Here is a 16,762-nt window from a genome sequence, read left to right on the forward strand (position 1 = left end):
CTGGGTCTTGGTCTTGGTCTTGGCATGGCGGGTCTGGGTCTTGGTCTTGGTATGGCGGGTCTGGGTCTTGGTCTTGGTCTTGGCATGGCGGGTCTTGGTCTTGGCATGGCGGCACTTGGCGTCGTTGAGCTGCGACTGGCGGCACTTGGCGTCTTGGAGCTGCGACTGGCGGCACTTGGCGTCTTGGAGCTGCGACTGGCGGCACTTGGCGTCTTGGAGCTGCGACTGGCGGCACTTGGCGTCTTGGAGCTGCGACTGGCGGGACTTGGCGTCGTGGAGCTGCGACTGGCGGGACTTGGCGTGGAGGGTCTTGGACTTGGCATGGAGTGTCTTGGTCTTGGACTTGGCGTGGAGGGTCTTGGTCTTGGACTTGGCGTGGAGGGTCTTGGTCTTGGACTTGGCGTGGAGGGTCTTGGTCTTGGCGTGGAGGGTCTGGTGCTAGCCGTGGAGCAGCTACAGGTGCTAGCCGTGGAGCAGCTAGTGGTGCTAGCCTTGGAGCAGCTAGCCGTGGTGCTAGCCTTGGAGCAGGTGGAGGTGGCCTAGCTGGGGGTTGCGGTTTGGCAGGTCGGAAGACTGGTGAGGGCGGTCGTGCTGGAGGCTGTGGCTTGACGGGTCGGAAGACTGGTGAGGGCGGTCGTGCTGGAGGCTGTGGCTTGACAGGTCGGAAGACTGGTGGTGGCGGCCGTGCTGGAGGCTGTGGTTTGACATGGTGATGCAGAGCCACCCCACCTACACAGCTCCCGACCCCAGCCCCCCCTCAAGGGGCGGATACCAGACGCGCTCTCTGCGGTCTGGAACTCTCTCTAGGGGTCGGCGGGGGGAGGCAGAAACGTCCCCTTTAAATTGTCCAAAATGTCTATTTTCTACCTGTGATATTGTGGGTGAAAAAAAAATGTTTGTGACTTGGGCGTGACTTGAGTCCTGGGGGGCGGGGAATCAAAAGAAAAAGAATTCAGAAAAAAAAAACCATGGTTTTTGAAGTCATTAGGGCGAAGCCGGGCTGTCTGCTGCTTGTTTCCGCCCGGAGGGGGAGGGGCATGTGGGAGCGGCGTGTCCTGCAGGCTCGCGGAAGTTCTACCTGACGTCCTTCGTCGGGAGCGGCGCTTCCGGCACTGCGCTGCGTCCCCGCATTCCTGGGACCAAATGGAGTCTCTGTACTCCACGGAGGAGTAGCGCAGAGTTTCCTCCTCCATCGCGCACAGGACCGCCCAAGAAGCCTCGTCCAAATTGTCCAACTCGGCCAACTTACGTGCGGAAAAGCGGGTCTGCTGACGACCTACTGTCATGACTTGATCTCGGGTGTTTGCTTTTCCGGGATGCAACGGAAAGTTGGCACGGGCGTGACGGGAATGAAGGTACATGATTTATTAATTATTATTAAAAAAAAAGGAATAAATGAAAGCGGGCACAGTGGCGGAGAATAAACTATGAAATCAAAAGACTATAGCAAAAAGTACAAACGAAAAACACGCACAATGGCGGAGAACAAACTATGAAACCAAAAAGACTATAAACATGGAACAAAAACTTACTTGGCTTGGACAAAAATAGTTGCATGGAGAATGGACATGGAAAGAAGTATCAGGCATGGACAGAGCATAAATGTGGTGATGTCGTCAGCAAGACAAACTGAAAAACACTGAACTTAAATACTACAGACATGATTAACGAAAACAGGTGCGTGACTCAAGACGTGAAACAGGTGCGTGACGTGACAGATGAAAACTAATGGGTTGCTATGGTGACAATCAAGAGTGCACAATGAGTCCAAACGTGGAACAGGTGAAACTAATGGGTAATCATGCAAACAAGACAAGGGAGTGAAAAGCCAGAAACTAAACAAAACATGACTTAAAACAAAACATGATTACACAGACATGACAAATGTGTTAAGTGAAAGATTGTAAGACTGTTAAAGAGAAAATAATTAGTGAATTAAATGTTTCCTTGAGGTGATTTATTGAACATTAATAATTGTTTGTGTTATCATTAAAAAACTATAAAACATAATTAGTAATTATAATTAATATTTCATATTTTAACTGATTTGTGTTGCCAAAGGCCAGATATTATTTATCTGCATGGAATTAAATTTATAAAGAAATCATAAAGTTGCTTCTGCAAAGCATTGGTTTTCATCCAGGATGTCTCTGTACTTTGCTGCATTCATCTTTCCTTCTATCCAGACTAGTCTACCAGCTCCTGACCCTGAAATCCAGCCCCACAGCATGATGCTGCCACCAGCGTGCGTCACTTTAGGGATGGAACGTTTGGGAACTGAGGAGACCAATTTTTGAAGCTTTTCAGGTGGAATTCTTTCCCATTCTTGCTTGATGTACAGCTTAAGTTGTTCAACAGTCCGGGGTCTCCTTTGTGGTATTTTAGGCTTCATATTGTGCCACACACTTTCAATGAAAGACAGGTCTGGACTACAGGTCAGGCCAGTCTAGTACCCGCACTCTTTTTCTATGAAGCCACGTTGATGTAACACGTGGCTTGGCATTGTCTTGCTGAAATAAGCAGGGGTGTCCCTGATAACGTTGCTTGGATGGCAACATATGTTGCTCCAAAAGCTGTATGTACCTTTCAGCATTAATGGCGCCTTCACTGATGTGTAAGTTACCCATGTCTTGGGCATTAATACACCCCCATACCATCACAGATGCTGGCTTTTCAACTTTGCGCTTTCAACAGTCCGGATAGTTCTTTTCCTCTTTGTTCCGGAGGACACGACATGCACAGTTTCCAAAAACTGAAATGTGGACTCGTCAGACCATAGAACACTTTTCTACTTTGCATCAGTCCATCTTAGATCAGATTTTAACTTGCACTTACAGATGTAGCGACAAACTGTAGTTACTGACAGTGGTTTTCTGAAGTGTTCCAAAGCCCATGTGGTGATATCCTTTACACACGGATGTCGCTTTTTGATGCAGTACCGCCTGAGGGATCAAAGGTCACTGGCTTTCAATGTTGGTTTTGGGCATAGCCGCCAAACTGCAGTGATTTCTCCAGATTCTCTGAACCTTTTGATGATATTACGGACCGTAGATGGTGAAATCCCTAAATTCCTTGCAATAGCTCGTTGAGAAATGTTGTTCTTAAACTGTTGGACAATTTGCTCACGCATTTGTTCTCAAAGTGGTGACCCTCGCCCCATCCTTGTTTGTGAATGACTGAGCATTTCATGGAAGCTGCTTTTATACCCAATCATGGCACCCACCTGTTCCCAATTAGCCTGTTCACCTGTGGGATGTTCCAAATAAGTGTTTGATGAGCATTCCTCAACTTTCTCAGTCTTTTTTGCCACTTGTGCCAGCTTTTTTGAAACATGTTGCAGGCATCAAATTCCAAATGAGCTAATATTTGCAAAAACTAACAACATTTACCAGTATCTTGTCTTTGCAGTCTATTCAATTGAATATAAGTTGAAAAGGATTTGCCAATAATTGTATTCTGTTTTTATTTACCATTTACACAACGTGCCAACTTCACAGGTTTTGGGTTTTGTATGATTTTTTTAATTTTTACATTTTTATTTCATCCATCCATTTTTTACCGCTTGTCAATGAACCTATCCCCAGGTGCATGTCTTGGGAGGTGGGAGGAAGCCGTAGTACCCATGCAGAACATGCAAACTCCATACATAAAGACCCCAAACGAACACAGGACTTTCATGATGTGAGGCAAGGATACTAACCATTGTTCCACAGTGCTGCCCTTATATTTTTAATAAATGTATTGTACTGTATGTTATATGCCATTGGAAAGATTAGTTTGTTTAGATTGGATAGGATACAACCATAACTGCAGGCTGGGTAAACACTGATGTTAGATTAGTCACCAACATAGACATGGATGAAGGCTAACAGTATTCCAACTGTCAACAACAAACATGGTTATTCTACATTGGCAATGGCCAGAGGTGGGTAGTAACCCGCTACATTTACTGAGTAACTGAGTAACTTTTGGGATAAATTGTACTTCTAAGAGTAGTTTTAATGCAACATACTTTTACTTTTACTTGAGTATATTTATAGAGTAGAAACGCTACTTTTACTCCGCTCCATTTATCTACATTCAGCTTGCTACTCGCTACTGATTTTTATCGATCTGTTAATGCACGCTTTGTTTGTTTTGGTTTGTCAGACAGACCTTCAAAGTAGGATCTATGGCATGCCTGCGTTTCACCAATCATATGCAGTCACTGGTGACGTTTGACTCCGTTTCACCAATCAAACAGAGCGTGGTGGTCACGTGACCGCCTGGTCACGTGACCGCCTGGCAAAACAACAACAAGCTTAAGCTTACATGAACTCAATGTCAAATTTGAGGAAGCACATGGCGGTAAGTAACATTAGTAGATATTTTGGCTGTCACCGTAGGCTGATGTTAGCTTCCCTGCTATGAATCACTGTCAAATGTACATCGTGTGGGGACATTTATTAACGCACTGCAGCCTCATAAACACACACACACACACGCATGCATACAAACACCAATTTGAAGTGCACAGTGTGTTCTCAGGTGCAGCCCACACCTATCAGTTTATGGATTGCGTAATCTCTGCCTACTGAGCCTATGGCGCTGTTAAGTTATTGTGGCTCAATTTGCCTTAATTTTTTTTTATGTTAATGTATTATTATTTAATATATATTATTGTTTTAGTAGCCTAAGAGAAATTCCTGGCTCTGAATTTGCTCATTGCTATTTTTATGTTTTTGTGCATTATTTGTTGCCGTCATCATTAAACAAACAGGTTACTCATCAGTTACTCAGTACCTGAGTAGTTTTTTCACAACATACTTTTTACTTTTACTCAAGTAAATATTTGGGTGACTACTCCTTACTTTTACTTGAGTAATACATCTCTAAAGTAACAGTACTCTTACTTGAGTACAATTTCTGGCTACTCTACCCACCTCTGTCAATGGTCCAGAAAATGTTAATAGTCTCTTCTGATGTACGACACTCAGGCCAATTAGTGTACATCCAAATTTAACAATGCCTGACGCGTAGAATAGCTAATTTAATTGTGAAAAGACAGATAATCTGGTCGATGGATGGACTTTTGTCATTAAAAACAAGTCAATTGTGCAGAAAGCATACTTGCCAACCCTCCCGAAATTCAGCGCCTCTCCCGAAAACCTCCCGGGACAAATTTTCTCCCGAAAATCTCCCGAAATTCAGGCGGAGCTGGAGGCCACGCCCCCCTCCAGCTCCATGCAGACCTGAGTGACGTGTTGACAGCCTGTTCTCACGTCTGCTTTCCCACAATATAAACAGCATGCCGGCCCAATCACGTTATAACTGTAGAATGATCGAGGGCGAGTTCTTAGTTTCTTATGTGGGTTTATTGTTAGGCAGTTTCATTAACGTCCTCCCAGCGCGGTAACAACACACAACAACAGCAGTCAAGTTTTTGTCTACCGTAAAGCAGTTTGTCTGCCGTAAACAGCAATGTTGTGACACTTTTAAACAGGACAATACTGCCATCTACTGTACATGCATATGTGACCCACCCATAATGTGTCACATTTTTGTGTTGATTTATTTATTTTATTTTGTGGTTTGAATTCGTTTTTGGAGCTGTCATTACACATTTATCAGTATTCACATTGGTCAGTAGGGGGCAGTCGGGCGTTTCTTCCCAATTGAATGCTGCACCTGCAGACCGGAAGTGTCTTGTCATTCTGATGAGCGCGACCAGTCTGTGAACAATTGAAACGTCCTGTGTGCTTTTTCCTCCTGTATAACAGGTTAGTTTAGGTGAATCAACTCACTGAATAATATCCATGTGATCTTTATAAGTTTAAGTACACATTCTGATGGTGGAGCCTAACTCTAAAGTGTTTGTGAGTTGTAGTTTGTATTTGTGAATGAATCCAGTGCACAGCTGCAGTAATCAATACAAAAAGGCGACGTGAGTACGCAATGTTTATATTGGAACTTCTGATCCTAGTTCAGACTCCCAAATTAGAGCTCCTGTTTTCTTATTGATTTTATAATGTATATTTGTATAATGTGTGTGTTCTTAAATAGTGACAGAGAATAGAACAAGGTTGGCAAGTATGGCAGAAAGGAGCAAAGGAAAATGTGAACTGCTGCCACCTTGTGGTTTGTATTTTCACTTTTCCCTTTTTTGGTGCAGTTGACCTGGTTCTTACATTTCTCTTCCCCCTAGAGTTCCTGTGTTCCCCCTGTGGGCGGAGCTGTGAGACGTGCACAGCTGTTCCCAGAGGTGTGGACTCGAGTCACATGACTTGGACTCGAATCAGACTCGAGTCATGAATTTGATGACTTTAGACTCGACTTGACAAAATGTAAAGAGACTTGCAACTCGACTTAGACTTTAACATCAATGACTTGTGACTTCACTTGGTCTTGAGCCTTTTGACTTGACATGACTTGACATGACTTGCTACTTTCCCCAAAATCCAAAGCTTAAAAAGTTATTTGGGAGCGCTCCGTATTTTTCATTTTCTTCGTCTGTCTATCAGCGTGTTGTTCCTGTCAGCTGGTGTGCAGTCAGTACAACAGCCAATCAAATTAGAACTACGTTGTTTTCATCACACAGCATTCATCCAATCAAATTGCAGGACAACCAATGAACTAGAGTTGTCCAACAACGTGCCAGTGATAAACAATTATGTTAAAGTTGGTTTCGTTCGGGTATAAAAACTACGACTTGGTCAACAAAAAACGAATTGCGGTATGTAAATCACGCAGTTCGAATATTACAGACGGAGACGCAACAACGTTCAACATTTGAAGTTGCACAAAGAAGGGTAAGTTTTGAATGTAAGATAACGTTTATTGGCTAAGCAACGTGACTTTTATTTGCTGTGTAGTTAAATCAGTGAGGCTGCAAACTCACTGCTAACGTTATAACCATAGACATCTTATAAGTAGACGCAGCATAGAGCGCTACTGCCTACTGGCGCAGACGAGGCGCGTGGCCGCCATCTTGGAGTGGTGATCCGCTCCACTCAGTGCAATTAATTTGGCAGGAGCAATGAACTGTCAGCGCATTTAATTCATTTTACCTCACTGAATACCACTGATTTTCACCCCCCTTTTTTGTCATACGTGTAGCTATGATAACAGACACATGTTTTGGCGTGTTTTATTATTCATAGTTTGCTTAACAGTAATATAATATTCTTATACGCTATAAGTGACCAGACGTCCGAGATCAAAACTGGGAATATAATCCCAGAGAAGGGGGAAAAAAACGGTAATCTATTTTTAAATTGAAGAAACAATATGATTAGGTTATATATACATATGTGTGTATCCTACATAAACAATGTATGAATACATTAGATATCTATATATCTTAGGGACCTATAGACTGTATCTCTGTTGCTTCAGCAGCAGAGAGTTTATTCTGTCTTGACACTTTGTATTGATATTTTCTATTACATTCTTCCCTTAAATGATAATGTTTGCAGTGATTGTTCTATATGTATTATTTTATGTAAGTCGCTTTGGATAAAAGCGTCTGCCAAATACTTAAACATATATAAACACCTGAAAGTCTTCATATCAGCTAAAACCACCAATCTGTTTCACTGGATTCAGAATAAAACCAAATTCTGTTTAACCCAACAATGTTAGTATTTGAATATTGTTACTTGAAGACTGATTCCTGGTTACAATTATACTGTTAAGAAAGTATTGTCTTATACTTTGCCTAAAATGAGAATGCATCATAATCAGTAGTGGCTGGTGAATTTTGTTTTAGGTGGGGCTGAAAGTTTGTAAAGCAAACCCCTGTAGAGGCGTCATCCTCCCCCAGAAGATTTCTTTGTGATTTTCACATACAAATATTGAAGATCTTTGATCCTTCTCAACTCTGTGGTAATATTATTTTCATAAAATACAACCAATAGTACGTTAATGTTAAATCTCACTTGTGAAAAGTAATCCCCCGATTCCTATTTTCAACAGTCCGCTCATTTGAGCAGGAAAACGCTGAACACCAGCCCGGCATCTTTGTTTTCTACCTGTCATCTGTCAGTTTCGGCTGCTCGCCGGCTCCTCATCAGCACTTCAAGATGGCGGCCAAATTGCTCACGTCACAGCAACCAATGCTGCGTCTACTTATAAGATGTCTATGGTTATAACGTCATTGCAAACACGGCAATCTGTTGCGTCCACTGCAGTTTGCTACCTTATTCATACTTTTTGTCAAGTGATTTTTTTTTAAGCAGGGTTTCATGAGGTACCTATACATAACGTTACGTTAGTCAATGTATCACACACAGTAACGTAACGTTAGTCAATGTATCACACACAGTAACATTACGTTAGTCAATGTATCACACACAGTAACATTACGTTAGTCAATGTATCACACACAGTAACATTACGTTAGTCAATGTATCACACACAGTAACATTACGTTAGTCAATGTATCACACACAGTAACATTACGTTAGTCAATGTATCACACACAGTAACATTACGTTAGTCAATGTATCACACACAGTAACGTAAAGTTAGTCAATGTATCACACACAGTAACGTAACGTTAGACGGCAGTCAGCAGCACCGCGTATTTTAGCCACCTACAAAAAGACAAACATAGTCAAATAAAGGTCAGTTAAAATGTATACTATATTAAGAATGTGTACATATTGCATAGGGTCCTGACATCTAAAAAGTACAACTCTGTTCATTGTTATGTTCATATATTTGTTATGTTTTTCATGTGTACGCACACATAAACACACATACAGTATGAGATGAGATCAATGAGATAAGGTAAGAACAGGATAGAAACTGCTGTGGAACTAGTTACAATGCAATATGCCATGGAAATACAATGTTAACACTTTTGTGCAAATAAGTACAGTTGCACTTGTTTTTTTCAAATGTGTTTATTCTGTAAAGGAATGAGTTACATGTTTAAAATGAGTGGTTAATAGTGCTATTTTGAAGTGCAATGTCAGCACTATCTTTTTCCCTGCAATTTCAAATGCACTTGTTTTAATAAATAAATACAGCGTTTGAAAAGCATACACAATCTGTGTAAATATATTAGTCTGTGGTTAAATGACTTGAAAGGACTCGAAACTCAAAATGCAGGACTTGGGACTTGACTTGAGACTTTCCAGTCTTGACTTTGGACTTGACTCGGACTTGCCCTGTCTTGACTCGGGACTTGACTCGAGACTTGAGGGTAAAGACTTGAGACTTACTTGTGACTTGCAAAGCAATGACTTGGTCCCACCTCTGGCTGTTCCTAATCGTCCCATATACTACTTAAGCAGCACCTTGACAGCTGGATGGCACCAGTTTCCAATGCTTCCCGAGTATTTTTTTGATACCAACTTTCTTGGCTTTTTCCCGTGCCATCCAACTTGGTGTTGTGTGGTAGTTTGCACATCTTGCAACTCCAACCTTCTCTTTTATCGCACCGTCACTTTTTGTGATCTCCCGTTTGGATCATTGTTGTGAGTAATTTTCCTTAAGTAAAATAACTGTTTACTCACCATCCTTGGGTTCCTCTCTACTGTATTGAATTGAGCTGTGATAGACTGTGGAACAATGACGACAAAAGTGACTCGAAAAATAGAAGCCATGGGTCTTTGTTCACAATCCTTTTGTTTTTCTTTTTTTATGCATTCTAACTTGTAAATAAGTGTCCGCTTACAATGGAGCCCTATGAAAGTCGCTCTATTTTGCTTATTAAACCCTTAAAAAGTCATCCAAACACCTCTATCAACTTTTATATACACTCTGTAAGTCTATATGTAATGTAGTAAAAAGCACTTTCATAATAACATGTACTATTTATATAATTTGATCATTTTAAGCATGCAGCAGCGTAATAAATTCACAAACGCATCACAACATTCGCTTTTTCCTTTGACATCACTGATTACTACTCACTGCGGACCAACAATCAAAACATCACTTACTGTACAATGTCTGCTCTCACTGGAACGCTGACCGTTAGGATGTTGATAAATTGCTGTTTAGATGAAGAATGACTCATAATCCTCACGAAGAAAAAAGGAGGCTGGAACCAAGAATGTTTTCATGTCGTTCCCGCCATTTTTGGGTCTAAGTTGCCTCATCCTTCTACTATTCAGGTGAGAGGCATTATTTATGATCTAGAACAGTGGTTCTTAACCTTGTCTGAGGTACCGAACCCCTCCAGTTTCATATGTGCATTCACCGAACCCTTCTTTAAAGAAAAATTAAACGTTTTTTTTTTTTAATTCAAGACAAAGTTATGTTTTTTTACTGGTACACAAAATGAACTGTTCAAAGAACAAAGCCAATACAGTGCATGAACTCTCAACAAATTACACACCTGCAATCAGATGGAAAATTAGAGGGAACATTGTTTGGGGGTATCCATAATACGCCGATAGGGAGAAGTTTTTATTTACAAGATGAGTCGGGTGTGTCTTGACCTCCACCGAACACCTGAGGCCGACTCACCGAACCCCGAGGGTTCGATTGAACCCAGGTTAAGAACCACTGATCTAGAATAAACTTTTACGAACCCTGAGGTGATGAAAAACTGCACATGATGATGTCAATATAGCAGCACAATCTAATTAGCGCCACTAAATATTGTTTGTCTGCGTTAGCACTTATAATAACAATGTCGCTAATACATGTTTAATATTCAGGTCACGAAATATAAATGGAGATATTGTTGGTGCTTTTTGAATGGTTATTTGGAGGGCGGAATAGAGGACCTCCCATTGACTATTCAAGCAAACTTTTATTTACGAGTAAGAATGCATTAAAAAAAATACACCAGTCTTCTTGTCTCTCATAATGATTGTGAACGATAGGCAAAATTCCAAAAACAAAGTGCACTTCCCCTTTAAGGTAAAGGAGCATGATGATTAATCTTTAATTTACACAAGATTAAGGCGATAATTTTTTTGTGATTGATTGTATGTGTCAATGCGTTAACTTTTACAGCCCTTGCGAAACCCATCCCTCCATCCATTTTCTACCGCTTGTCCCTTTTGGGGTCCCGGGGGATGCGGGAGCCCATCTCAGCTGCATTCGGGCGGAAGGCGGGGTACACCCTGGACAAGTCGCCACCTCATCACAGCCCTTGCGAAACTGTGGCCAGGAATTGAATCTGCTCCATTAGCTACAAAAGGTAGATATGTGTACCGTTATACGACCAGGAATTAACACTAAAGTTGATCAATTTTGCAATTTTTTTCGGTCATTGGTGACAGAGAGCTGGGAATAAATTTTCCGTAAAATTCAATTTAATGTGCTCTGCTGTCATTCATTAATTCCATTGTCAATTTACACACTATTTTTGATTCACACGCTACATACAGTTGGTACGAAAAGTATTCCGACCTCTTTTGTCACGGCGGAGTCGCATGTTAATGCGCGGATCGTTTTCCCAGGATACAGACGGAACTCCGGAAGAAGTGTGCAGGTAAGACCATGCTTTATTGTCCATAAATCAACTGCTCACTGCTCCCCTCAGCTCCCAGGGGGTGATCAAGGGTGATGGATCAAATGCAGAGGATAATCTCACCACACCTAATGTGTGTGTGACAATCATTGGTACTTCAAAATAAAAATAAAAAAATGCAGGAAAGCGTGCCGATAGCGCGGAAGCTATGGCGAGCTTAGAACAGCAATCAAAAAGGGAAACGACGTAATTGTTGCGTGAAGCAAACAAGACAGGCAGACTGAGTGTGGCGAAAAGCAGGAATAAGTAGCTCTCTGATTAGTGCCCGGGAGCAGGTGAGCGTCCCGAACACTAATCAGAGGCAGGTGAAACTAATCAGCCCCCATGGCAACTAAAACACAAACCCAGGGGTGCTGAAAACAGAACTAAGAGAGTCAAATAACGTTCCCTCTAAGGTGCGCGACTGTGCAATTGCGCACTGCTCAAACGTCCTCTGCGCACGGCAAATCTATGCCACGCACAAAATCTAATAAAAAAATAAGCGCACAACAATTTTCGACACATTGTGCATCGGCTGGGAACATCTCTACGCTGCTGACCCGTCTCCGCTCGGGATGGTGTCCTGCTGGCCCCACTATGGACTGGACTCTTACTATTATGTTGGATCCACTATGGACTGGACTCTCACAATATTATGTCAGACCCACTCGACATCCATTGCTTTCGGTCTCCCCTAGAGGGGGGGGGTTACCCACATATGCGGTCCTCTCCAAGGTTTCTCATAGTCATTCACATCGACGTCCCACTGGGGTGAGTTTTTCCTTGCCCGTATGTGGGCTTTGTACCGAGGATGTCGTTGTGGCTTGTGCAGCCCTTTGAGACACTTGTGATTTAGGGCTATATAAATAAAGATTGATTGATTGATTGATTGATTGACACGACACGGACACGACAGAGAAAACAGTTTTCGTCATCATTGTTCAAATATTGTAACTTCGATCGAGACGCTCTGAGGACATGAATTCGATCACTTTACTGAGCAAAACTCTTTATTGTCGGCCGTAAACGCATCACCAAAACATTAGTAAAAAAAATTATATCTAGCAAAAGTGGTCATTTTCTGCAGTACAAACCAGACCAAAAGCAACTTTGTTATATCAACAGCAGCAGCTCGATCTTTCTCACTTGCGCCAACACATGCACATATGGCACTTAGCCAGTGATGCGTTTACAGCCACACAAAAAGTCGGACAACTCCAACACCACACATAAAGTGTCATTCCAGGTCGTTACACTGTGATTTACCAATCAAATGTGTGCTTATTCTAGTGTCATTTATTAGGAATCTTAATGTATAAATATTAATCATGAAATGCTGTTAGTATATTAAATAAGTACTAATAAAAATATATTTTTTACAAACAGGAAGTTGCAGGAATGTACAAATGATCCCCTGCTTACATCTCATTGTGCAACATGTGAATGTTTTAATGGAAACTAAATGCAATGTCTGAAAGGGGTACAAATTATTTCCAAAGCAGGACCTCCACCCAGACAAACAATACAAGTACACAGTTCATGAAAAACAATATTTTTTGTTATTGTCATTGTAAGTGGGCCTAAACACTTATATTAGAAAATAACCTCATGGAAATGACTGCTGTCATTTGATTATAACAATAAGAGAATGTTGTCTGTCTATCTGTGTTGGCCCTGCGATGAGGAGGGGACTTGTCCAGGGTGTACCCCGCCTTCCGCCCGAATGCAGCTGAGATAGGCTCCAGCACCCCCCACGGCCCCGAAAGGGATAAGCAGTAGAAAATGGATGGATGGAGATTGAACTTGTTATTTAGTCAGGTTTGGGACAGGTGTGCTGCTAGTGTAGTCACAGTGTGCACGTCTGATGTTGCTCACATGGGCTCCACTGAATGCTCACGGAGTTTTTGCGTTTGCTCACACACATGAACAATTAGAGGGAACATTGGAGTCAAACTTAACAAAACATGATCCAAGCAACAAATCATGACACCTTCAAATTTGTCACTCTTTGTTTCATTGCAGCCATTTGCTAAAATTAAAAAAAAGTTCAATTTATTTCTCATTAATGTACATTCAGCGCCCTATCTAGACAGAAAAAAACAAATGTAGAAACTTTTGCATTAAAAATAAAATTCTAAAATGTGATGTATATAAATAAGTGTTCAGACCCTTTGCTCAAAACTTTGTTACTGCATCTTTGGCAGCAATTAAAGCCTCAAGTCTTTTTGAATACAATGCCACAAGCTTAGCACATCTATCTTTGAGCAGTTTTGCCCATTCTTCTTTGCAGAACCTCTCAAGCTCCATCAGGTTGGATGGGAAGCGCTGGTTTTCATCCAGGATGTCTCTGTACATTGCTGCATTCATCTTAGTCTAGTCCAGGGGTGTCAAACTCAAATACAGAGTGGGCCAAAATGTAAAACTGAACAAAGCCTCGGGCCGAGGTTGAACAAATTAACCTTTTAATAGGGACCCAAACAAGTTTTGCATTGAATATTGAACAAGCAAGGCTTATATAACTTTATAGTGACATGCAAAATGGAGTTTCAAATAATAATAATAATAATGAAAAAATATCAATGGCATATCAAATAAAATTTAAGTAAAAATGTAATGCCTCTTTTCTATTTGCAGCCTTCTGAGGTAAATATCCACATTAACTTTTTCCACCGGCTAATAATACATTTGAAAATAAAATAATGAATGAATCAAACATTCAAGCCTTGAAGTAGCAAGAGAAAGTGCATGAATAAAACGTTAATTATTGCTCAGTTTGCTACACTGATTTGCTTTAATGCTGAATATGGAACAAGCAACGCTTATATAACTTAATAGTGCAAAATCAACTTTCAAAAAACTAACGAAAAAACATCAATGGTATATTAAATAAAATTTAAATAAAAAATCGAATGCCTCTTTTCTATTTGCAGCCTTCTGAGGTAAATATCAACATTAACTTTTTCCACAGACTAATAAATTAGAAAATAAAATAACAATGAATAAATCAACCATTCAGGACTTTTTCTGCTCAGTTTGCGACACACTGATCTAATCTGATGTGCCCAAGCCAGATACCTGCCATCTTTTCTGGGATGCTAGTTCATTAATGTCGGGGCTCAGGTGGGCTGGGTTGGGTGGTAGCGGGGGGTGTATATTGTAGCGTCCCGGAAGAGTTAGTGCTGCAAGGGGTTCTGGGTATTTGTTCTGTCGTGTTTTTGTTGTGTCACGGTGCGGATGTTCTCCCGAAATGTGTTTGTCATTCTTGTTTGGTACGGGTTCACAGTGTGGCGCATATTTGTGACAGTGTCAAAGTTGTTTATGCGGCCATCCTCAGTGTGACCTGTATGGCTGTTGACCAAGTATGGCTTGCATTCACTTGTGTGTGTGAAAAGCCGTAGATATTATGCGACTGGGCCGGCACGCAAAGGCAGTGCCTTTAAGGTTTATTGGCGCTCTGAACTTCTTTCTCCCTACGTCCGTGTACACAGCGGCCTTTTAAAAAGTCATACATTTTACTTTTTTAAACCGATACCGATCATTTCCGATACTACATTTTAAAGCATTTATCGGACATCTCTACTTGCAACTCATAAATTGGGTTGTCAAAAATAACCCAGCATTTTTTTTTTTTAGTGTGTAGGAACACAAACTAGATAGATAGATAGACAGTACTTTATTGATTCCTTCAGGAGAGTTCCCTCAGAAAAAATGTAATTCCAGCAGCAGTGTACAAAATTGTAAAAAAAAAAAAAAAAAAAAAAGTAAATAATGGGGGTATAAATGGAAACAAAATGGAAAAATATTACAATAAAATAAAAATAAAAAGCAACAATGAGAATAAAAATAGAACAGTAAAATAAGAATATAACAAGAGAAACTAGGCAGTAGTGACCATGTTATGAAAAAGTATTGCACTGTTATTGTTTTAATTTATTGTTTAATTTTATTGTTTTTAACTAGTGCGTTTATTTGAATAGCTGCACAGAAAGATGAGAGAAGGACTTCCCTGGTTCCTCCATCATCTGCAGGGTGGGAAAAGGACATACGCGCGTGCACACACACACACACACACACACACACACACACACACACACACACACACACACATATCCACACACACAGCCTCCTACACACACACGCGCGCATGCATGCATTCTGTGCTGAGCACTAGCAAGGAGCTTTAAAGCGTTTCACCACAAACTCAGACAAAGGCGCCCTAACCTGCCACGATGGAGGAGAACATGGATGATTCACAAAGCCAGAAAGGTAGGAGCCTCATCCCCGCTTCATTTCTCCATCTTTCATCAGCACCATTGTTCTGTCTGCGCATCCTCCAAGTACCCGCTCTTTGTGTTGTGATGCCAGACTGCATCCGTGCAAAAGCTGTCATGCACAAATTCAGTGAAAATCTTGTTTTTTTTGTTTGTCATCGCTGTGTTTTTGTTTGTTTGTTTTGTTTTTGTTGTTGTTGTTGATGCAACTGCAGAAACCTCCCGCCATGTTCTCCTTGTGTCTCTTGATGAATGGATAATGAAGCAGATTGAGGAGGAGATGAAATGGCAGACTCTGGTGGGATGCTGTTGTTTTTGCTTTGGGGAGGCTGGATGGATGGATGGATGGATGGATGGATGTATGGACGAATGGATGGACAGACGGATGGGATTGTGGGATGGAGATGTAGGAGTGGCAGTGGGATAAAAGCTAAAAGAGAAGGGGAAAAAAGGGGGGTTAAGTGGGGCAGTGATTGATGGATCTATTGGGCTTTTCTTTGTTAGCCTCCATTGTTGGCGCTTCACGCTTGTCTGAGCGCCTTTTTCTTGGCGCTCTACGCGTCTCCCTCCATTTTCTCTCTCTGTTTTTCATGTCTGACTGCATTTACTGGCTTCACCTACTGCAGGTCTCCATTTTTTTTAATTTTTTTTTAACGTCCGTTTTTGCTCCCGACCGTCACTTTGTCATCCTTCCACCATTTCCTATCGTCCATTTTCTCATGTTTCTACTTTTGTTCATTTGGTCTGTGTCTACCAAATCTCTTTTTTTTTTTTTTTTTTTACATAACCCTCCCCGTTTTTTTTTATTTATTATTTTTGTTGTTGTCCTCCGTGGAAATGGGCGTGTCCATGTTCTTAACGCGCTTTCTGCTCACGTACGAACCCACCGATGATGACCAAAAAACTAGAATAATAAACCGATATTTGAAGTGTTTGTGTTTGATTAGTGGGGATTTCATGGAAATATGGGTGGATTAGTTAATTATTCATGTATTCATGGGAGGACTGTGGTGCGGCCAATGAGATTTCTGGACGTCAA

General features: G+C 41.3%; 1 protein-coding gene across 2 annotated transcripts in view; it reads left to right on the top strand.

Moving 5' to 3' along the window:
* The first annotated feature begins 15,542 nt into the window (after positions 1–15,542).
* gpm6ab (glycoprotein M6Ab) overlaps positions 15,543–16,762 on the top strand; it is a 75,832-nt gene continuing 74,612 nt past the window's right edge. The window contains exon 1 of one of the 2 annotated variants that reach the window (XM_061988356.2): positions 15,543–15,718. In XM_061988356.2, the coding sequence (XP_061844340.1) occupies positions 15,682–15,718 (37 nt within the window). In that variant the 5' untranslated portion in view covers positions 15,543–15,681. The remainder of the gene's footprint in view (positions 15,719–16,762) is intronic. The other variant, XM_061988357.2, reaches the window with a different exon arrangement.

Source organism: Nerophis lumbriciformis, linkage group LG27 (assembly GCF_033978685.3).
Source record: "Nerophis lumbriciformis linkage group LG27, RoL_Nlum_v2.1, whole genome shotgun sequence".
In the NCBI taxonomy this organism is placed as follows: domain Eukaryota; kingdom Metazoa; phylum Chordata; class Actinopteri; order Syngnathiformes; family Syngnathidae; genus Nerophis; species Nerophis lumbriciformis.